Source organism: Tenrec ecaudatus, chromosome 4 (genome assembly GCF_050624435.1).
Source record: "Tenrec ecaudatus isolate mTenEca1 chromosome 4, mTenEca1.hap1, whole genome shotgun sequence".
Taxonomy (NCBI): Eukaryota; Metazoa; Chordata; class Mammalia; order Afrosoricida; family Tenrecidae; genus Tenrec; species Tenrec ecaudatus.
The window spans coordinates 71,754,828-71,779,159 of NC_134533.1; the positions used below are offsets into that span (position 1 = coordinate 71,754,828).

At 43.2% G+C, this 24,332-nt stretch overlaps 1 protein-coding gene across 1 annotated transcript in view; it reads left to right on the top strand.

The window, feature by feature from the left end:
- Positions 1-6,469: 6,469 nt before the first annotated feature.
- The window catches only part of RNF169 (ring finger protein 169), a 104,043-nt gene continuing 86,180 nt past the window's right edge, over positions 6,470-24,332 (top strand). Inside the window, exon 1 of the mRNA XM_075546277.1 lies at positions 6,470-6,975. Within this exon, the coding sequence (XP_075402392.1) occupies positions 6,486-6,975 (490 nt within the window). The 5' untranslated portion in view covers positions 6,470-6,485. The remainder of the gene's footprint in view (positions 6,976-24,332) is intronic.

The following is a 24,332-nucleotide window of genomic DNA, read 5'->3' on the forward strand; positions in this document are numbered from 1 at the left end:
GTTCTCCACCTTCCTAATGCCGCGGCTCTTGAATACAGCTCCTCATGTTGTGGTGACTCCCCAACCATAAAATTATGTCCGTTGCTACTTCATCACTGTCATTTTGCTACTGTTATGAGTTGGGTGACCCCTGTGAAAGGGTCGTGACCCACAGGTTGAGAACCACTGATCTAGACCAAGAGGATTGGGGATGTGGGGGTAAGGACAGAGAGGAATAAAGAATGAGGGTGGGTAGGGGTGTGTGCAGAAAGTGAGACTGGAGGAAGGGCTCCCTGAGGCCAGTTCTAGGTAAATGTATAGTCTCTGATGGGGAAAATTAAAGAAATTAGGATTACTTTGCATTCCCAGTGGGCTTGCTGAATAGATTTTTTCCCCTCCATGACAATACACTGACTGCACTGGGAACCTCTGTACACATTTTAAGGCGTAACTAAGGGGTGAGCATTCATTTATTCCACAGCTTCAGGAAGGTGCCAGATCCTGTGCCTACCCCTGGCTGACCAGCCGTTCGTTCCTGGTCTGCTCTTTGCACTGCCAAGTCTTCAGTCCCTAGATTAGTCCCTGTCACATAGTAGGTACTCAGATCTTTATTGAATGAGTGCTAGTGTCCTATTTACCTCTCCGCTTAGTGGGGATAGGCATTCAATCTCCTTACGGCCTTTCCACTCCTCACTGACAATTGTAGGACCAAGTGTTACCCATATAAAGCACAAACCTATCAGTAATATGACCTTGTCCCAAATGTTAAATCCTGAGTCGCTCACAGCCCAGGAGCCTAGTGGAGCTTGTAGGAAAAAAAAAAAAAGTTAAATCCTTCCAAGATTCTCCCAGGATCCCAGGTATATTCTTCTGTAAAATGAAGGCAAGAATATGCCTACCTTAGAGGGTTACTGAAGATTGAAATGACAAGATATGCAGCATGGTGTCTGACACTTAATAGTTGCTCAATAGCTTCTACTTCCTTTTCTTCTCTAAAATTTTCTAGCCTCATCTGCAACCCAACGTTCTGTTGCTGTTAGCTGCCACCCAGTCAGTTCTGACTCATGGCGACTCGTGCACGAGAGAAGGAAACGCAGGCCAGGCCTGTGCCCTCCTCACCATTGTTCTGAGGTCTGAGCCATGCTTGCAGACACTGTGTCAATCCCCCTTGTTGAGGGCCTTCTTTTTCAGTCCCTCCGGGGACTGGTTTCTCCTGATTCACTCTCGCATAGATCCTGTGCCTTTCTGTCTTTGTGTCTTCGTTGCTGCTTTCTCTGCCTGGAACGAGGTTCCTTCTACAGCTTATGAACGCCTCGTCCTTCAAAAGGGAACTTCCATGTCCCCTCCTCCATGAGGCCTTCCCCAACTCCACCATCCCTATTGTTTTCTGATTCCATCACCCTCCGGATGTAGTTCAGTTCTAATGCTACTGATTCTCATATAACTCTGCTTTTGCCTTTGCTTAGGCTGTGACCTTGAGGAGAGTAAGGGCCAAGTCTGATTTGTCTTTGTAGAATCTTTGGAAGGGCATGGAAGAGACTGGAAAGATGATATGGGAAACACAGACTAGAAAGGTTAGCTATGCAAAAGTGGCTACCTCTTCACCTGAAACAAAAGGGAGGAAGTGAAGAATCTTTAAAGCCAGGGGACCGGGTCCCAGCTCGAGGCTTGAGTGAAGAAGGGTGCAGGAAGAAGATGCTATGCAAAGAGAGGAGTGGGAAAGAGTTGTTTTTGCATGGAGGGACTGATCTGTCTTCCAGATGTGTGTGGTCTTAGGATGGACTTGGGCCCTGGGTTGACACAAAGGGCTTCTAGGGCTTGAAGGGAGAAACCATCTCATCATCACTTGAAATTAGATGGACCGGCCTTGCGTTGCCACCAGCTTCGGGGGAGAGGGAAGGTGTACCTGATGCGACGGGTCAGGCAGAGCGACTGAGGTAGAGGAGCTATTGGGGCAGCGTGGCTTTTGGCAGCAATGCCATTCTCGGACAGGATGGCAGGAATCGTAGCATCCACAGCAGTTGGGGAGGAAGTTAGGAGGAGAATGGCCACACTGCTGTGTGTTCTGGTTGGCACCCTTGGCAATGTGAACCTGTGGGGGGTCTCTCTCCCTTGAGGTCTGTGCTATAGGTGGGGATTTCGGGGGAGAAAAAACCCCACATCTGCAACTTGGGCTTTCTTCTACTCCAGGCTGTCAGCCTAAGCTTCCTCCACCAGTTTATGATTGACAACCACTTTCAGGCAGCAATTCCAAAACAACAAACCGGAGAAGAGAAGAAAGGAATTTATGGAAAGAATACAGAAACTTGACAGGAAGACTGGAGAACTCAGGTGTAGGAAAAGGGCTGTACTTTCAGAAGCCAGACACCAAGCCTGTGCCTGGGGTACAATCTGGCACAGCAGGGACACCCCCCACCCGCTCCCCCTTACTGAGGGTGCACTGCTACTGGATAACTACCATTCCTGCTACCATAAATCATTTCTAAAATTGTCTCTGTGTGTTTGTATCATTCCATGAAGATGCATGGTGCAGCGAAGAGCGGCCACACCATATGCTGTTTTCACTGGTAGGCGGCAGGGAGAGTGTCTCCAGCTTTGGCATCGAGTCTCATCATTATGACATAGCAGTACTTTTCCTACCCACCTTCCACCCACTGCCCCCGACAAAAAAAAAAAAAAATCAGGGGGCCTGGACGCTGGTGGTGAACTGAACACAGCAAAATGTCTACCCTGCCCAATGCCTCATCTTCTGGCACCCGACTCTCTGTGTTGGTAGATTTTCCATTGCGATCCACATTGAAGGCCTCAATCTCTAGAATCAGTGTCAACTCCCTCATTTTCCTGCATAGTGACTAATGCTCTAGGGTTCTTAGATTTGTCTGGCCTCTGTCACTGCTACTGCCTTAATAAAATGACTACTTTAGCAAGATTACTTTGGGAATGACAGAGAGGAGAGAAGAGGCTGCGAATGGGCGGGGTGGGGGGAGGGAAGTGTCAGACTTGTAGCATATTAGAGCAGAGGAGATGCTTGAACTTATGTACTCCAGGGGACTTAGCATTCGAATTTCCATGCCCTTTAAGAAAATGCTCATACCGTATCCCACCTGTTCGGGGCCTATCTTTCAATAGATGCTTCTGAGGTGCATACCAGGATGAGAACGGTTGAATCTTTGTTTTAAAGATGAGAACACTGAGGCTTGGAGAGAATCTATCTGCCTGAAATCACATGACCAGAGAGCAGAAGGGGCCAGGCCCAGGCCTCCTGGCTTTTGGCCCAGTGCTACTCAGCCTCTCGATTTTATCCCTGCAAAGGGAGCTTTTCAGTCTTTACTCGTATTCATCGAGGAATGCATAGTACTCTTCAGAGTCTCAGCAAACAAGCCTTTCAGATTAAGAGCCTCAGACTGTCAAGAGCGAACGGCTCACCTGAAGGGCCCTGTTTCTTATGGTGGACAGCATGATCTTCGGATTCCTTGTTAGGTGTCAAGAGCCAGGGAGGAATGTGAGGAGGACCCATGGGTGGACAGCTGAGGCCCTACTGGGGTTATCTGGCCGGACTGAGATAGTCTAGGCTTCTGTGTACACCGATTCCCTTACCCATGGACTCGTCTCCAGTGGCTGACTGTCCTCTATTGACCTTGGCATCCATCTCCTTGCTCTGCTGACTTTGATCCGTCTTTCTGCCTTAGATCAGTTTACTACCAGCTCCGTCACTGTCTCTGGGCGATCTCATCCATATTGCCTCTACCTTATGGTGCTGTCTTGATTGCGCCTCTTCCTTCAAAACTAGTGCTTTCCTATAGTTTTTCAGCAAGAAATGCCACTTGTTTCATGCCTTTTCTGCTCTGTATCTACCTCAATGTCAAGAAAGCTGAGCGCTACAGTACAGCCATCGCTCCATCAGTGGGGAGCCCTCCTTTCTCCCCAACCTTCTGCACCCAGAAAGGGGGCTGACAGCCAAGTTGGAACACCACATCCTCCCGTGGTCAGAGCTGTAGTTGAAGAAGCAGTTCTGAGAGTTGCGGAGGATGGATGGGAGGAAGAGAGACTGGGAAGGGAGACCACATACTTGTCTAAACTACTGTACTACTCTAGATGAGTCATAACGAAACCTGAATGGGACAGGGGGGATGGGGTGGTGTGGTAGTTACATAATCTGGTGTCAATTTGAGAGGATTACGAGTGAAGGGGTGGAGTCTAGTCTGTCAATCGGGCATGGCCTCCTGAGAATTCTGGGAAATCCAGTATTCCTTCTTGAAGGCAGGAGACACTACCTCACTCTCTCTGTTGAATCCCTGGGAGACATTGCAGTTGACAAGACACATGGAACTGTGCTAGTACTGGAGCTGGAGAAGCCACATGGACCATGCAGCCAGAACCCTGGAGCTGGAGAAGCCACATGGACCATGCAGCCAGAACCCTGGACCTGGAGGAGCCACATGGAAACCCCTGCCAGTGGCTGAGATGCTTACACCACCACTGGATCCAAAGACATTCTACGCACTGGCCTCTGATCATCCTGCATTCGGCGTCATCACATGTGTTTTGTGAGTCTGAAGAGGACTTTATATATTGGTATCAGACATATAGGCTAATATTGGACTTATGGGCTTGGACTGAACTGGGATGCTTAATATTCAACTGCTCTTGTATATAAACATCTTTCTTATACAGCCGAGTGTCTGGGCATTTGTTTCTCTAGTCTACTCCGACTGACACAGGTGGTATGTTGGTCCTGGTTGACTAGAGAAACAAATCCAGGGAGACACTTGTGTGTGTGAGAGAGCGCTTTATAACAAAGAGTAATTGTATATTGAGAAAACTTCCCAGCCCAGTTCAGATCAAGTTCTTAAGTCTGATATTAGCCCATATGTCCGTTATCAATCAATAAATTCCTCTTCAGACTCATGCAGCCATGCAATAACACTGATTTCAGGGAGCTCAAACTGATTTCAGGGAGCTCAGGCCAGTGGGTGGAAAGTCTTGTGGATCCAGTGGCAGTGCAAGCATCTCAATGCTAGCATGGGTCTCCACGTGGCACCTCCAGCTCTATGGCTCTGGCTGCAATCATGGCTCCATGTGGCTTGTCAGCAGGAAAACAAAGTTGTCCTGCTTCCAGGGAGGAATATAGGAGTTCTCAGAATCCTCAGGAGAAGGTCATGCCCACATGTAGGCCTCATTGGCTATGACCTGCTTGACAGGCTTAGACTCCACCCCTCTGCAGGTTGACAGGAGACGATGTAACTGCCGCAGATGGGGATGAGGAGGAATGGATAGATGGGATATTTTTGGCGGGATAACTGACAAGACTGCAAGCTAACAGATGGGGAGGTGAGGGAGAAGTTAGAGATTATGAGTCTGGAGCTTGAGGGACTGGAAGATGGAATAGAATGAAGGAATGGGAAGACGAGCTGTTTCGAAAGGAGACTTTAGTTATGTCTATGAATGTGAAGGTCACTGACACCCATTCCAGCAGGCTGTGGCGTATGCTGGGCTGGACCTAGGTCAGGCCAGCAGGTATGAAATTGGGAGTCTCAGAGAAGGAAGTCTGAGATGCTCAGCGGCAGGCGGCATGCAGTGAGAGGGCTGAGGCCTGAACCTAGAGAAACCCCAAACGTGAGCACAAGCAGGAGTAGGATTCAGAAGGAGCTGAGGGCCTGGGGGAAGAACCCTCAGACAAGTATGGTTCTGCGTGCCTCAGGAGGGGCATTAGTGGACAAACTGAGGAGAGAGGGAGGATGAGGAAGCAGGGACTGACGGGAGGCTGCGTTGGCAGTTATTGGAGGAGAATGCTGGTCACTGTAGGCCTGGTCTCAGTCCCACTGCACAGCGTGAGGGCATGCCTTAGGAGAGGTGTTCAGGCCGGCTTCTGGACAGTTCGCTGACAGTAGCGTTAGTTATGAGGGTACTGCAGGATTAAGTGTAAGTCATCCTTCTAGGTGGGTACCACTCAACTGCATTCCTTCAATTCTTGACTTGTTTACGTCCTGAAGGGAGAAGGACGGGCTTTCTACCCCCATAAACCATTAGTCTTGGAAATTTACCAGGGGCATTTGCAGCGGTTCTCAACCTGTGGGTGGCGACCCCTTTACAGATCGAACGACCCTTTCACAGGGGTCGCCTGATTCATAACAGTAGCAAAATGAGAGTGATAAAATAGCAAAGAAATAATGTTATGGTTGGGGGGTCACCACCACATGAACTGTCTGAAAGGGTCGCGCGTGAGTAAGGCTGAGAACCACTGTCCTGTGGTTTTGTTTTGTTTGGTCCTGTAAGAGGAAGCCGCAGAGACTTGGCATGGAAGGGCGGGGGGAACAGTACATAGAAAGGATAGCTTATGAATATTAATCAGACTCGACCGCCGGCCTACCAGGTCCGAGGAAAGCCTCCTTCGCGCTGCCGGGAGCCCCACCCCCTCATGAATATGCACGCCCGCTGCCGCCCGCCCACCGCCCCGCCCTCTACGCTTCTCCCTCGCAACACTCTCCCCTCACACGGGAAACAAGATGGCGGCGGCAGGCCCCAGTACTCGGGCCTCTTCCGCGGCGGCCGCGGCGGCCCTGAGTCGGCGGGGCCGGCGGGGCCGCTGTGACGAGATGGCGGCGGCGAAGACGGGGGCCTCGGGCCCGGCGCTGCTGGTGTTCCCGGCGCCGCTGCTGCAGCCGTCGCTCCCCGCGAGGCCGGAGGAACCGGGCTGCGCCGGGTGCCTGGAGACGCCGGGGGGAGCGGCGGCCTTGCCGTGCGGCCACTCGCTGTGCCAAGGCTGCGCCCAGCGCGCCGCCGACGCGGCGGGCCCCGGTTGTCCGCGCTGCCGCGCCCGCGGCCCGGGCTGGGCCCGCCGTCGGGCGCGCGACGACGGCCAGGCAGACGCGGAGGTGTCGGGCGAGCGCGTCCGCCGCAGCCAGCCCGAGCGCTGCCGCCCGCGCCGGGACGGGGGCGCGGCCGCCGGGGAGCCCGGGCCCGCGCAGGAGCCGCGCGCCGCGCCCGCGGAGCCAGGTGGGGCCCTCCGCCGCCGGGGCCGGGGGCGCGCTGTTGGGGTGGGCAGTCCTGGTGGGTGGAGGCCCGGCTCTGCCCCGGCCGGGTCGGCGTCTTGCCTCGGAACTTCGGCGTGAAGTGCGGGCGCGTTGGAGGTGGCAGGGCGGAGAGGGGACCCCGCGCCTTACGTAAGGCAGAAGTTTGGCGGGATCCTTGGAATCCCGGAACGTCCTCGGAGCAGGTTGGCATTGGGTGTAGGGGGAGGGCACCGAACTTGGCGGGGGCCGCGGAGGATCGCAGTCTGGCCGCGTTGTGGCGGTGAGCGCAGCTCTTGGAGTCGGTTTTGCCAGGACAGATGTCCGTAAGTAGGGGGCCGGGAGTGGCCGGAGGTCGTGATCATAGCAGGGGGACCGGCTGAGTTTGGAGACTGCAAGGAGGGTTTTGCAGACTTGAGAGTGGAGTGGGTTGGAAGGAGCTCCTGCGTGCATCCCCTCTTCTCCCCTCCCCCAGTAAAATCTTGGCACATAGATGCGTGCCACAGCGTCTGGCACACGGTAAGGAAGCAGATGACAGCTATTTTTATTGATAATACTATTCGTACGCTTGCTCGGTTAGATCCCGACCGGGGGGGGTGGCGGGGGAAACACCACCCGGATGGAGTTTCAAAGTTTGGGAAAGGACGCGTTGATTGGCTGCTTGGGGCTGCTTCTCTCCCCCGTGCTTTCTTATTAGCATGCCGGTAATTTAATGAAAAGTCGCCTGCAGGACTCTTGCCTTTCACTTCTTTTCCAGCCGCCCGGAGCCTGCCACTTTTCGAGACTTTTATGTCGAGGTTTGAGCTAGAAAACGCCCCGATTAAAAGACTAGAACATAACTGCTACAACATAGCACCCTTTCAACAGATCTGTTTGATAAAAGGATGCATACTTGGGAGGAGATTTTCAGGAAAGGAAGGGGATTGGTATCTTTTTGGTTGGGAAGTTGCCCATGTGTTTTGTAAGAGAAACACTGGCTTATGTATAAAAGTAGAGCTTTAGAAACTTAGAAAGAGGTTCCAGAAGGATATCCCTGGGCTTGTGAGGGTCGACACCTGACTTTTTATGTGCCTCTTAGTTTTCACAACTACTGATGAAATTGAGACCCAGAGAACTTGCCTCCCACTGTAAACCAGTCCCATATCAGGGAAGGTCTTCCCCCACCCCCTACCAATTTGTCCATGCTGTGTGATGATCTTAAACTACTTAATTTGCTTCAGATTCTGAGATGATGTTTCTCTGATCTCCTTGTTAGCACTATTGATTCTTCTGTCAAAGAGGATAGCAGTTTTATTTCTTAAACTTGGAAATCCTCATGAATTATTAGGCCTGAAATTTGAACCATGATGATTTCTACACTTTTTTTTATTAGAAAAAAATTATTTTATTTATTTTTTATTAGAAAAAAATTTGACACAGATTTAGTATATCCTTGATTAAGGGAAATTACTTAAACTGAGATTCCAAATTTGGGTATATTGGGTCATTATAGTCACCAATTATTTTATGTTTATGTGAGGATCATAGTGAAAATATTTATCTTTAGATGTTCTTACTGCTGAATCTTTGGGTATATATAAATGTTTAGTAAGTCAAAAGATTATAGAAGAATATTGCTGAGCAGGACTTGCGAATATGCTTCTATTCTTTTTTTTTTTTTGCTTTAAAAAACAAACACTGGATCTTCTGAGCTTCAGTGGGTTGTCTACATCTCTTGAAGTGGTATATAGTTAGTATATCTTAGGAGGTCAGTGCCTTATCCATAGGCCACTGGGGCTATTGTATATTTTAATGTAAAGTTTCAGTAGGTAATATACTTACACAATTCAAAGAAATCCATAAAGAAGTATACCATGAAAAGCTCTCTCCTACCACATCCTTTATTTCTCATTCTCAGAAAAGATTCTTATTTATTCTTCTGGTTTTTTAATGCAGATAAATGAAAATTTAAATATATATTTTCATTTTTCATACAATGGGTTGCTCATTATCTAATGTGTTCTGTAACTTGCTTGCTTTTATTCACTTAACAATAGACCAAAAGCAACAATAACAATAAACAAAAGTCCCCCACTTTCATCAAGTCAGTTCTGGCCCATGGTAACCCTCTAGACAATGGAGGGTTTCCAAAGCTATATACGCCTGCAGCTTGCAGGTTTGAGCTGCTGACATTACGGTTGGTTAGCAGCCCAGGGTATAATCTAAACAATCCTTTCAGTAGACAGTACAGCGCACACCTCCCTGATCTCTAGTTGTTCATAGGGACCCTCTATGAACAAAATAGAGATGTCCCCAGCTGGGCTTCCTAGACTCTTAAATCTTACGGGGATGAGGCTTCATCTTTATTTCAGAGACCAACCGGTGGGTTTAAACTGCTGACCTTATGACTAGTAGCTCAATGTGTTACGCATTATGCCATCAGAGCTGATTTTTTTTCATATCAGCATATAGAAAACTTTTTTTTAATCTTAATAGTTGCATGCAATCTCACCCACTGGATATATTGTAACTTACTTCACCATCTAGTGGTGGGTATTTCGGTTATTTCTATTATTTTGCTATTATAGATCATTATACAATCACTATATTTTTGTGAAGAGAAGGCCATCATTAGCTTTCAGTACAGTCTCAAAAATTAGCCAAAGAAAGGTTGAGAGCCATTGTTCTGATTGAGGCCCTTCATTCTACAGTTGGGAAAACTGAGACCCAGAACCATGAGTTAACAGCTAAGGGGCATGGTGAGTTAGTCACAAAGGTAACAAAAACCAAACTTTAAGTGTATTATGGGTGTCCGAGACTGTAACCCTTTAGGGCCGGAGAGAGCTTGCCTTTCCTCCCAGGGAATCCTACCCAAGGCCAGAACGGGTAACCCACATGTCAGGCTAAAGTGCAGCCAGCTTAATGGTGAGATGTGCATGGTTGCTTTTCATGGGGAAAACGAGAAATGTTTGTGTCGTGTAGTGTTTGTATTGTGTTTTTATGAGTAGGAAATGAGGATAGAATGAGTAGTTTGAGGAATATGCAGCGTTTGGCACAGTTGGGGCAGTTTTCAAAGAAAGGTCTGGCCTACTCTCTAATACTGGAAATAAACTTTTGTAACAAATGTACTATGTTTAGATGAATGAAATTCTTGAATTTAAAAACAAAATTGCTGTTACCCCTATAGAACTTTTGGTATTGGGTTGTCTATGGAAAAAGTTTTGCACAGAAGACATTTTTTGGCTAGTCTCTTGGCAATCTTCATGGTTCAAAACCTAAGTCACCCCCGCGTAAAACGTGTTTCATTCTTTTTAAAAAATCATTTTATTGTGTGCTCGTACAACTCTTATCACAATCCATACATATATCCATGTATCAAGCACATTTGTACATTTGTTGCCATCATCATTCTCAAAACATTTGCATTCTACTTGAGCCTTTGGTATCAGCTCCTCATTTTCCCTCCCTCCCTCCTCATCCCCTCCCTCATGAACCCTTGATAATTTATAAATTATTATTATTTTGTCATGTCTTACACTCTCCGGCGTCGCCCTTCAGTGTTTCATTCTTATACACATTGTTAGTTTGCTTTTGGATGTAATATTGGTCCTTGATTTGCCAAACTCTGTATGTGAGGGCTTAAGCCAGTGATCTTTTCAAGATGAACCTATAATTCAATGTCCTGTTCCTGGAAATTCTGCTGCTCTCTGTGTATATTGACATATTTGGACCCTCTGGAGCTGTACTCGGCGAGTATTAATGAGTGTGCATTCTGGCAGGCGCTGTTAGAGGTGCATGGGGGAAGCCTCTGTGAACAGGATGGTCAGAGATTGCTCCCTCATGGAGCTTATCTTTTAAATATAGAGGTACTTCTAGTAGCCTTTTGCTGCAGAAACCCTTCCAGGCAGGCGCATATGGGTAGATTTAGAAATATGTACAGCAGCAACAAACATGGGAAATGGCTAATGAATTTTGAAATTCATTTTGTTTTGATTTGAAATCAAGGATAAATACTCCAAATGATACTGCCTTTGAGTTTGGAACATGTTAGAAAGACATTTCAAAAGTTAAATAAATAAGCAAAAAAAAAAAAGTTCCCATTAACCCACCTCACCCTCCACTGTTTTCCTGGGAGTAGCATTTACTCACTGAACACATTTCCCCTTTCTGTGAAAAGCACGTAGTTTAGGTTTGTTACTCAGCTGGCAGACGAGACTGACTCTTGTGCAGCCTGCCTTGCATGGAGGACTAGTGAATAACGAAAGCGTGTGATTGACTTGTAAAAGAACAGGAATTTCCCTGGTCTGTGAAGGTTAGCTTCAAGAGTATAAAATGACTCAACTCTGACTTTAAGGACACACGTTCCAGACGTTGAGTGTCCTTATGTCTTAGACTAATGCAGGAAGCATTTGTCCTATGCTTACAAAGAGCTCGTGATGAGATTACCTCACCTTGTATTTGACCAACGAAACAGTAATTACCATTGAAGAATAATGCCAGTCTATAGTATTCAGAGTGAGCAGCAGAAACGTAGGATTCCTTCATGCTGATAAGTGTATTTGTTTTTGTTGAGTCTATTTCCTTTCCTTGTCTAGCCGGTTAGTCTTGTCAGAGTTACCTACTTTGCATGCATTTATACCGGAGATTGCTTGAGGGGAGGATATTGGATATGTTTGTCGAATTTCATTCTGCTATAATTCAGTGAGCATTTCATGGAGGGACAACATGAGGGCCTTCAGGAAGCATGTGGTAAAATGGGATGAAAAGACGAAGGAACTGTTTTGTGAACTCTGAAGCGCTCTTGTATAGCAGATAAACCCACAGAAAATGATTCCAACGCATAGCAACCCTGTAGGACCGTGTAGACTTGCCCCATCGAGTTTCCTAGGCTGTAACTCTTACAGAAGCAGCCTGCCACATTCCTTCACCCACCAAGGGCACAGCCAAGTGCTTGACCCCTGTGCTGTCAGAGCACCTGTTTGCAGGGTGGAACAATAACAAAAAGCCACCTAAGACGTGGTCCCATTGTGGTCCCCATTCTTCCAGTCGGGTTGGGAAACACTTCTCTACTTAATCAGACAACAATGCAGAGTGCTAAGTGAGATAAATGTGTAAACACCAACAGTGTAGGAACGAGATGACTGACAAGCTGGAGCATTTGAGCAGGATGCTGAAGAGGAAAAAACAAAACTCACTGCCATCATCTAGCCAATTCTAACTCATAGTGACCGTCTAGGACAGGGTTGAGCTGCTCCTGTGGGTTTCTCTTCCTTGGTATAGAAAACTTTATCTTTCTCCTGCAGAATGCTTAACTACTACATTGCCAGGTCTCCTGCAGGATGTTAAAGAGGGAGTAGGTGTTGACCAGGTGAAGGAGGAGGGAATGCCCATCCCAGGCTTTTAAGATGGGGGAAAGGGAGGTGGTCAGTAAAGGTGGAAGGAATGTGAGACCGAAGTGAGGAAATTAGTCACATTGTATGTCATGCTGAAAGAATGTGTGACTATCTCACAGTAAGTGTGGAGCCCTTAAAGATTTTTTAGTGCAATGACATGGTCATACTATGTTGTGCAGAGATGCTATTATTGGTGGGCATGTGGAAGAAAGGTGTGAGCAGAACTCAAAGGCAGCAAGTGCATTTAGGACAGCACTACTTAATAATGAAGGCAAGAGATGAGAAGAGGCCCAACTCAAACAGTGGCTGTGGAGAGGGTTTTTTTTAGCCATTCATTAATTTAGTAACCATTTGAGGCCTTCTCTGGGCTAAACAAACAGAGTTAGATATAAAGCAGTAAACACTATTGTGTCTCAACATCAGAGGGGGTAGTAAGGAAAACTGGTATGTAAACATGTAACTGAAGTATGGCATAATGTAATTTTAATTAATGCAAAGTACAAGAGTAAGCCAAAAAGTATTGCTACAAGATCTTAGAAGCCTTTACTAGACAAAAAAAAAAAAAATCAAAATGTCAAGCTATTGTTTTTTTCTTTGGACATATCCTTCATCCAGGTCTGTACACTTTTGAAGGTGCTGTTCTCTAACCCTTCCCTGAAGAATTCTACACTCTTCAATTTATACCACATCTACACAGCAATTTTGGCCTCTGGGAGGGACTCAAGATTGCCTTCCTTTTCAATGTTCTTTGAATTTGGGGATGATAAAGAAACCTGAAGGGGCAAGATCAGGGCTATAGGGTAGATAGATGGGGTAGGATTTCCCAATGAAAGGCTTGTAGGGTAGTCCATGCTGTCCTCAAAGAGCGAGCAGTACATTGTTGTGGTGGTGGTGGGGGAATCCTTGGTAGAATGTTCTTGGCTTTTTTCTCACCAATGCAGTTTTCCGTTTTCTTAAAATGGTAATAAGCCCTCATCATTGTCTGTGTCTTGGAAGAAAATCTGTCAAGATTACCTCTTTGGAATAGCAGTCAGAGTTGGCTTCATCATCTGAGCGGACTTCTCTGCATTGAATGTAACTGGCTCCATAGAGCTCCTTGGAGGCCACTGATTTGATCAGACCTCTCTCTTCCAAAACTTATCCCCAGTTACAACCATTTCACAAAGCCATTTTCATAAATTTTGACCTTGCTTAAAAGACCAATGGGGGAAAAAAAAAAGACCAATGGAAAGGCCAGCTGATTTTCTCTCAATGATTTTGGCATTCATTAGCTGAAAGTTGGCTTAAAATTGACAACGCTGGGCCAAGTGAGGTCTAAGCCTCCATAGCTATTGCATCAATGGCAATTCTGAAGCCTTCCACCAATTTCTGGGCTTCAGCCACAGTGTCCCCATTTGTCCAGGTTGACCATCTGTCCTCTCTAGGCTCATCTGTAAGGTGTCTCTGACCTTTAAAACACTTGAGCCATCTAAAAACTGTTGCGTTTGTTTCAGTTGGGGCAGTATTCCTTGTTAACAAAGCTTCAATGATTTGGGAAGATAGTCACTTGAGTTTTGCTAAAAATTGGTACTATCCCTGATCTCAAAGTAGTCCTGTCCCCTGACCCAAGGCACAAGCTGTTTTTTTTTCTTTAATGGTATGCTAATGAGAACTAAAATAAGTGTATCATTGAGAGAACTTATCAGCAGCCATCTATTGATGGCAAAGACATATTTAAACACATGTTGTTTGCAGTAAACCTGTGCACATATGAACCGGAGCCCTAGTGACAGTGCTTTTTGACTTACCCACATAAAATTGTAGAAGTGGTTAATGGAGAAAGCTCTGGAGCTAGACCACCTGGGGTCTGACATTTGGGACTGTGTTATTGGGCACATTATATAACCTCTGTGTACTTTAACCTTATCTGGAAAATTTACAGGAACACAATCTAAGCCCCTTATGATGTCAAAATGGCACTTTTGACATAATAGTACCCAAATCAGAAAGTTATTGTGAATTCTAAATGATTAATTATAATGCTTACCATATACAAGGCTCACTACATGTTAGTTATTTTCACAAAGAAGGTTAGATGGGTCAGGAAAAGCATTAGTGAAAGACATTCATTTGGTAGGTCGGGGCAGGATGAGGGTGGGAGAAGGCAATGAGTATAGTGTAAGAACTCGGACATGATGGATCAATACCGAGGCTACAATGAGGGGTTTGAACATAAAGATCGTAAGGAAGGCGCAGGACCAGTCAGTGTTTGTTCTGTTGTACGTAGGATGGCTATGAGTCAGACTCCACTCAACAGCATCTAACAACAACGAAACCTAGGATCAAGAAACAGCAAGGACCATGGTAGGGGCTGTAAACAGGAGGGGTTGGAGCATTAGGTGCAGGTGAGAGAGCAGAGGCAGCCTCTGCTGGGTAGTAGTAGACTTTGCTGTGCTAAGAAATGAGTCACTGAAGAATTTCAAAGAGTTCTTATTTGCATGTTAAGAGAAGGTATTTCTACGAGAATAACAGCATATAGATTGAAGAGCCCAATATCTCTTTTAGCAAGATGACTATCTAAGACAGGTGAAAATTATTTAGAAAAGCTCAATAACATGTAGAACAACAATTTTATGAACTGCATTCCTGAGCTTTCATCTAAGAGGGGAAATCTCCAGGGCCCAGAAACAAAGGTTGGAACTGGAAACTAAAAGTGAGTGCATGGGGTGTTCCCTGGAGCAGGGTGAAGGAGTCGACCGAGGAGTTATTTCTAGCTTTCTGTTCCCCAGGGATTGAACATTGGCCACAAAGTCAGAGGAACCAGAACTAAACTTATGCACTAACCAGGGATTTTTGATGGGTTGTCACCTAGTTGAAAAGGTAGCCTAGGAAAAAAAACCTTCCCACAAACAGAAAAAGATGACAAGAAATTTTGTCTTGCTTTGTCTGAGCTCTGCAAAAACTAAAATGATGAAAATAAAAACAAGACTTCCCTGAAAAATTAAAGCAAAAGATCTATGCCTTGCTCATATTTGGAATCTCAGTTTATATTAATTATACATAAGCTGACCTATTATAAAAACTGGCTTCAAGCTAGTGATCCCTCTGCGTCACCGAAGAATGGAAAAACGTGACTCTGAGGGGCACTTGCATACCTCAGGCCACAAGGGATTCTTAAAGAAAAAATAAGCCCAACTGAAGATAAACACATTGTAAAATGACAACACAGGAGGAAGTTGTTTTCTACCACTGATGAGATTTAGCTGGTATTATTACCAAGTACGGAGGATTATAGCTCCAAGAACTGGGGTAGTAGAGTGGGTAGGCTGAACGGTAATTTTAATTAGCATATCTTACTTAACTATAAATCTTAAAGAATTAATTGAAGTAACCCCAAAAGAAAAAAGTATTATGAAACCAGGCACATTTGAGAAAACATCTAAAAAAGGAAAATTATAGTCAATGAGGGTAAGAAGCAGATAAGCTCAAGGATAATTTACATAAATGTGATGAGAAAATCAGTAAACTGCAAGGCTGACAGGGAATTCCTGAGTGAAGCAATAAGTTAAAGTATAAGCCTTGGAGTACATGGGGTGCTCCCTAGAGACACCACGAGAAGTGAGGAAATGAGGGACAAGTCAAGAGATCTAACACCTAATAGACAAGTAAGATGGAAGATGATTAGAATTTATCAAAATAAAAAAATACATGATTCCCAAGACTCAAGAATTTTAGAAACCAACATTTCACCATAACTAAATATATTACAGTGAAACTACAGAATACCAAAGATGCTGAAAAGAAAGACAAAGGACCACTATCAGACAGAGAACAGACTTCTTAAAATCAACAACTTAGGCTAGAAGAAAATTGAATAGTATCTTCCAAGTGTTGAGCAAGATTAGAATTTCATACTCAGCTAAATTATTCAAGAGTGTGTAAAATTAAAATATTTTCAAAAAAACAAAAATACAGAGAATCTACTACATTTTTGAAAGAAATACTTCAAAATATACTTCAGGAAAAGAAAAATGTAACGGGAGAGTAAGATATAAAAAACAAATTAGTAACCTAAGGAGCCCTGCTAGCATAGTGGTTAGCCTTGGGCTCAGAAACTACGGGAGAAAGATGAGGCTTTCTACTCCCATGAGGAGTTAGTCTTGGAAACCCACAGAGGCAGTTCTACCCTGTTCTGTATGAATTTGAATAGTCAATGGCAGTGACTATAAAACTCATTACTAATGTGTAAAATTCATTACTGAAAGCAAGGTGGATCTAAAATAATAGATAATAATAAAAGTTAGACTGAGAGGGAAAGTGATCAGAGTTAAAAAGTTACAAGGATCTTTATAGTTAAAGGCTTGGTGGTGTAGTGGTTAAGCTTTGGGCAAGGCCAGCAGTTTGAAACCAACCACTTCTTGGGAGAAAAGCAGGGCTTTCAACTTCCCATAAAGAGTTAGTCTCTGAAATCCGTAAGAGCAGTTCTACCCTGTTCTATAGGGTCAGTATTAGGAGTTGGCATCAACACCATGGCAGTCAGTTTGACATAATGGGTTACTTGTGCTGCAAACCACAAGGTCAGTAGTTCGAAACTACCAGCTGCTTCTTGGGAAAAAGATGAGGCTTTCCACTCCCATAAATTGAAAAAGAGTGAAAACTCAGCCAAAAAATCTGTGGCTAATAGGCAAAGTAATACTTAGGGAAAAATACAAATGTCTAAACCATATTTTGTTGAATCTTAAGATGCCATCAGTTGTAAGATGTGCTATTATTTTCAAATCATCAAAAAATGTTACTAAATTAATTGACAGTACTTTCTTATCACTTAAGACTTTTGTCACTTATTGTGAAAGAATTCTTTAAAAAAATCATTTTATTGGGGGCTCATACAACTCATCACAATCCATATATCCATCCATTGTATCAAGCACATTTGTACATTTGTTGCCATCATCATTTTCAGAACATTTTCTTTCTACTTGAGCCCTTGGTATCAGTTTCTCATTACCCCCCTACCCCCCCACCCTCCCTTCTTCATGAACCCCCGATAATTTATAAATTATGATTTTTCCATGTCTTACACTGACCGATGTCTCCCTTCACCCACTTTCCTGCTGTCCATCCCCATGGGGGAGGGGGTTATATGTAGATCACTGTGCTCCGTTCCCCCTTTGTGAAAAACTTCTTAGGAATTTTTTTAGTTAACAGATTTATTGACTTACTTGTGTGAATATGTTAATAAGAGAAGTGAAAAAATAAATAGGATATTCCTGTATTCTCAACCCATTCAAAATCTGACTCTTCTAAATCACTTTTTGACTGAATCATGGGTGTTTGAGTTTTCCTGCATAGTATTACTGTGTCATTAAGAGCATTGCCGGTAACAGTATTTTTTAACAGTGCTTCATAGCTATGGTGGGAATTGTCTTTCAAACTTCTGACACTCATCAAGATGAGATGCTAATGCTGATGCTAGCTTGCCAAAGGGATCAACAGAAGGTTTCAGACGAGATTTATAGTTCTTCCTCAGATGGACTGTCAATGGCCTGTTTGCCGACATTGAGAGGTTAAAGCTGTCTAATCATGCCATTAGGGGTAACAAACAAGTTGCTAGATTTTACTGTGAGCTTATTTTTTAATGGTCTATGTTTGTACATATACAAGTGATGGTAGTTACCACATCAGAGCTGCCAGCTGACAGTGATTGAAGATGCTGCTGTAATTATCCTTTGCTGCATATCAAAAGTATTAGATGGCTTTGAAAAAACGATACTTTCTCACAGTTTGAGGGAGCCAGAAGTTCAAATTTCGAGGGCCAGTTGTAGGGGAAAGCTTTCTCTCTGTCTGCTCTGGGGGAAGATCCTTGTCTCCTTTGACCATCCTTGGACCCACTGTTCCATGTCTTCTAGAGTCAGTCTTCCCTTGGACTTTGGTTCTCATTGTAAGGTCCAAGGGGTCAAAATGCTCCATCCTGTCTTCCTGATTGTGGTAGTTAGGTCCCTCTGCTCTTTACTTGCTTGTGTGATTGCTTTCATATTGCAGAGAGATTGACTCAAGATGCAACACAACCCTGAGGATTGTCTCCTGTTTCTAGTCTTGCCTGATTACCATCAGAGAGGTTAGGATAGGCAGCATTTAGGAAAACACCATCAGATCACAAACCTATGGGATAATTACATAATACTGAGAATCATAGCCTAGCTACGTTGACACACATTTTTGGGAGACACAGTTCAATCTATAACAGATTACAGTTATAATAATCATCCTAATTTCAGAGATAATAATATGAAAAATGAATCTGTCCTAACATTTCTAAGATAATTAAGTAAAAGTAAGGCTGAACATGATGCAGTGTACAGCTGAATAAGTTTAAAAAATAACTGACCAAACTCAAAGGAAATGTTTGTTTCTTGTTGAGTCATAAAGAGTTAAAAAAATCCTTAAGTATATAGCAGTTAACTTTATTCTCATTTTAAAATTTGGATAAAATAGCATTTTCTAGAAAAAATACAAATGTAAACTACCCATTATGTAGAAGTGATTAAAATCTAGAATGTTGGAACTTTACAGGAGAAGCGATCTGTTTTCTCCCACAAATAAATTGTGTAAAGAAGGAGCAAGAAAAAAAAATAGGGGAAACCAGTACATTAAAAAAGGTTTAGGGAGAAGAAATAGGGAGCTCGCTCAAGTGGGAAGAGAATGCTTTGAAAATGATGATGGCAGCATATGTGTAAATGTGCTTGACACACTGGATGAATGTATGGATTGTGATAAGAGATGTAAGAGCCACCAATAAAAGTATTTAATAATTAAAGAATTAAGCAAAATTAAAAAAAAAATAAAGCTTCTAAGATCTTCAAAAAATAATTAAAAAATAAAAGTACTATTTTCAATGGGGGGAAAAAAGTAATTGACCTCTATAGAAATGATAAGGGCCTGGAGCAAGGGTTCTCATCCTGTGAGTCGCAACCCCTTTGGGGGTCGAATGACCCTTTCATAAGGGTCACCTAAGACCATTGGAAACCTTATTTCTGATGGTCTTAGGACCCGAGACACTGCTCCTCTCTCCGTCTCCAGGCGGTCCGCCTACTTGCAGATACGCTCACCTTGGAGTACCTGGCGTGAAGACTGTTCCCCATGCTACACCATGCTTCAAGACAAAATTTCATTTATTTATTATTAGAAATAAATACCTCACAATACGTATTTTTTTAAAAAGGTTTAAAAAATTTAATTATATGAAATTATTTGGGTCCTATCATGAAAGAAAAACTATAATAAGCATTTGGTAGTTGGGGAAATTTGAATATTGATTGGATACTAATTGGTATCATAGATTAGTGTGATAATTTTTTGGTTACATCTTTTTTAAAGAGTCCTTTGAGAGATGCGTATTAACATATTTGTAACTGAGATGATTCATATATGAAGTTCACTTCACGATAATTCCTTCAGATTAGGTGAGAGGGATAAAGAGACTGGATGAAAGAAGATTAGCCATGAATTGACTGCTGAAGCTGGTGATGGATACATGAGGGTCTGTCACGTTTGTCTCTCTAATAAATATTTGAGATTTCTATAATGAAAATAGCTGTCTAGTATAGGAACACCAGACAGAAGGTTTTATAGATTACCCAAATGTATAGATTATGCCAGGGATTTATTTAAAGAAGTTTCCAGACTAATGGAGTCCTTTATAACTAGATATAAAAATAATCACACAGGGACAGTATAACAAAAGAAAGGTAAAATACAAGGCAATCTTTTTGTTTAAGGCAATCTTATGAATATAGATAGAAAAAGTCCCAAATGAAGTAAACACTCTGGGGAAATGACACAGGTTTGGGGGAGACTCCCTATATGACCTCCTCTGATTTCCCGTTTGTCACGAGGCACAGGTCAGACATGCTCTAAACTCCATCCTTTTTTTTTTTTTTTCTGCCCGGGGCCAGGAGGCTGCGGGCGTCTCATCCTCCATCCTTCTTGACCCTATTCTGACACCAACCATTTCTCCCACGGCACTACTTCTGTGCTGGGTTTGATAATCTAGTGCATTGGCCATACAGAACTCAAATACAATACTCAAAATTTAGGGAGTTTCTTAAGGAAGTTAACAGGTTACCACCAGTCAGATCTGTAATCAGTAAGGTTATAGTCATTGGTCCACAGCAGCACCTCTCCAGCAGCGTGGTCTCTTGCCTCTGCCTCTGTAGGCCAAGAAGAGAGCCTGCTGCTCTGTCTCATAGCCTCATAGTCTGAGTGCTGTTCTTCTGTTCTTTCTCACGGTCTTCTTGCTTTGGTTTCTGACCTAAGCCTGGATCCTTTGCTCTGTTCCATGCTGCAGCTTCTTTAGTACTCCGTAGTAGTTGCTCTAACAGTGGTCCTGGGATTATCACTTGTGTATTCCTACTTTTGAGATGGCTCTTATGCACAGAGGAATGGCTTTGATGGGGTGTGAGTTTTGGATTTCAACAGATGATACATACCTTCAAGGAACAATGGGTAGTAGCTTGGTTCATCCCCTACTAGGGAGGAGACTTAATACATCCTACCTTAATCATATAACAGAAAACTCCCAACAAAATGAGATTATAACTTTAGGCACTGAGGCTAGAATTTGTATACATCACATAAAGGATTATTGTTAGAAGGGTCATATTAATTGACTACATCTCACACTGGGTTTAGTAATGTATTAAAAAAAAACCCAACAAGTTGTGACCACAGAACATTAGTACTGGGATATGTTTTTTCCCCCTCTTTTCATTTAATCTTTTGTTTTTTGTTTGTTTTGTCTCTGTTATGGTTGTTTTGCCTACCAATATAAGATAGGCCTGGGAAGCAAGCCTGAGGAGAAAGCAATGGGACCAACAGTTCCAGAGAGACCTGGGGGAAAGAGGAGGGGGGAATGGAACAGTGAGCAAACAAGGCCACAGACAGGGGAACAACTAGGGAATTAAAAGTAACAATGAGAAAAAAAAAAAGTAACAATGAGGAAGACATAGAGATTGTGGTGGGGGTGGAGCAACAGCAATCTAGCTGGGAGGAATTACTAAGTGGCAGAAGAAAGGTGAGCGTGATGTTGGGGCAGGAGGAAGGTAAAAGGAAACAGGAAAGATCTAGTAAGCAAAACTATGGATAGAGGTATATACATAGGTGTGTACTTATGTAAATACATTAATCCATAACAATACAGGTATTGTCCTATGTACCTATATGGCAACACATTGCGGAAGTGGATGGACTTTGGGCCTCTGCCCAAACCTTCTCTCAATGCAAGAACACTTTGTTCTAACAACCCTGGCATTCTGTGATACTAACTCTCCTGATACTATCCCTGAAGATAAAATGGGTACATAGGTAAATGTGATGAAATAAGCTGATGGTATCCAGCTATCAAAAGATATAGCGCCTGGGGTCTTAAAGACTTGAAGTTAAACAAGCAGTCATCTAGCAGAGAAGCAACATGTCTGTGTGATGAAGCACACCAGCCTGTGTGATCATGAGGTGTTGACAGAATCAGATAACAGGCACCAAAAGACCCAAAACAAAACAAAAATTATGTTGAGAACGAAGGGTCAGAGCAGAGACCTAAAACCCATGTGTAGATGATAGGACATCTCCTCACAGAAGGGTCACAAGGAAGGGATGAGTCAAAACAGGGCGGAGTTTCATATGAAACAGGGTGTTTGATAGCACTGATGAAACACAATATTCCTCTGTTTCTTGGAGCTTCCTCACCCCCCACTATCATGACCCCTGTCCTGTCTTTCAATTCTGGGTAGACCGGAGCATGTGCACTGGTACAGATGAGAGCTCACAACATAAGGAATCCAGGTCAGATAAACCCCTCAGGAACAGAAATGGGAGGGAGTAGTGATACCAAGAGGGTAAGGGAAAGGTGGAAGGAGGGGAGGAAGGGGTAACTAATTGCAGTGATTGATGCATAATTTCCCATTCTCCTGGGGGATGAACAACAGAAAGGTGGTTGAAGGGAGACAGCGGTTGGTGTAAGATAAGAAAATAATAATTTATAATTTATGAAGGGATCATGAGGGTGGGAGGGAGGGGGAAAAAGGATCTGATACCAAGGGTTCAAGTAGAAAAGTAAATATTTAGAAAATGATGGCAACATATGTACAAATATGCTTGATAAAAATTGATGTATGGAATGTTATAAGAGCTGTAAGAGCCCCCAATAAAATTATTAAAAAACCCCAACAATCTAATATAATCCAATGTATTAATGAAGGAGAGCAAAACCATATGATCATCTCAGTAGATGGCCAAAAAAGCATTTGCTAAAACTTGGCACCCATTTATTGTATAAAGAAACCTAGAACACTAGGCATAGAAGAACTTAGCTTTTTAAAAAAATGTAGACATTAACAATAAGGATTAATAGCCAAGAATATTAAAGACCATTTTAAAAGGAATATGATGATTACATTTGCTTCATGAACTATCAAGGATCAAGCTATTATATAAAGTAATTAAAACTGAGGTATTGGTTTCAGAATAATTGAATAACCAATGTTACAGAATTAAAAATCCTAGAAATATGCTCTAATATATTTGAATTGGTGGATGACAGATGAAATTGAAAATGGATAGGGCAAAAATGTATTCACTTGTCTTGAATAATTTGCTAACATAGGAAACAAGAAAAAATAGATCTTTAACTTGTACCGTACACAAAAAATATTAATTCTAAGTGAATTAAAGGCCAAACTATGGTATAAACTTAGAAAATACTGGTAGTATCTTTGATAATGGGTTAGAAAAAGACTCTTCAGGTAATAAACTCAAAATATAAAGGAAAAGATTGATAATTTGACTACATTAACATGTAAAACTCCCATAAGGTAAAAGGAAGATCTCAGTGTTAGTTAAGCTGCTAACCAAATGGTTGGTGACTTGAGCCCCTCAGCCACTCCCTGGACGGAAGACGTGGCAGGCTACTTCCATACACCCTGGCAAACCTTAGGGGCAATTTCTACTCTGTCATGGATGGTCTCAAGTTGAAATTGACCAGGTGGCAATGGACCTGGGTTTTGGTGATTGGTATACTAAAAGATAAAATAAAGGTCACTTATTCAGTCACTATGAGTTGATAAGCCACTAAAAATGCCAAAGCAGTGGCCGTAATTCTGACTCAGGGAGACCTGTGTGGATCAGAATGGGACTGTGCTCCATGCGGTAGTCGTGACCAATTTTTAGGGTAGTCGATAACAAGGCTTTTCTTTCAAGGTACATCTGGTGGGCTCCACTTTCTAACTTGGTCAGTAATGGAGCTACTGACTTTAACAGGTGCTCTGGATAAGCCACAGGTTGGGAGAAAATATTTGCAATAAAATAAATGATATGAAGAGCTACAAGTCATTATGACAGACACTCTGGTAGGAAAATGGTCAAGGGATCTGAGTAGGCATTTCATAGAAGCAGCTAACTGAAAAACCAGTACACAATAGGGAATGATGCCCAATCTCCCTAGATAGCAAAGGATATCAACGATGAGATCCCATCAGAGTAACATAATTTATGATGAATTAGAATTAATACTAGGCTTACACATAGTTGAGGGAGCATAAATTGGTACAACCACTTTGGAAAAGACTATAACAACACCTAATAAAGGTCAAGCAATGCATTCCTTTGCCATCTAGTAATTCCATCTGTCCTATCAAGTCATCCAGGGAGTCTCTTTCCATCTTCTTATCAATATCTCTCCTCCACCACCCCAATCTCTGTCTGTCTGTCCCTCTCATTCTCTCACACATACACATATACCGGGTATAAAAAGTACTCATTACAACCTTACAGTATTGAAAAAAGTTAAAACCATTGTTCTTGCTTAGAGGAAAGATAAAAGGATAAAGGGATAAACTCCCTCAGCAATTTAAATGAATTAGGTCTTTAGCATCATGAATAAATCTCAAAAGTGAAAACGTTTCAAAAGGCATATATCTTTGATACCATTTACGGAAAT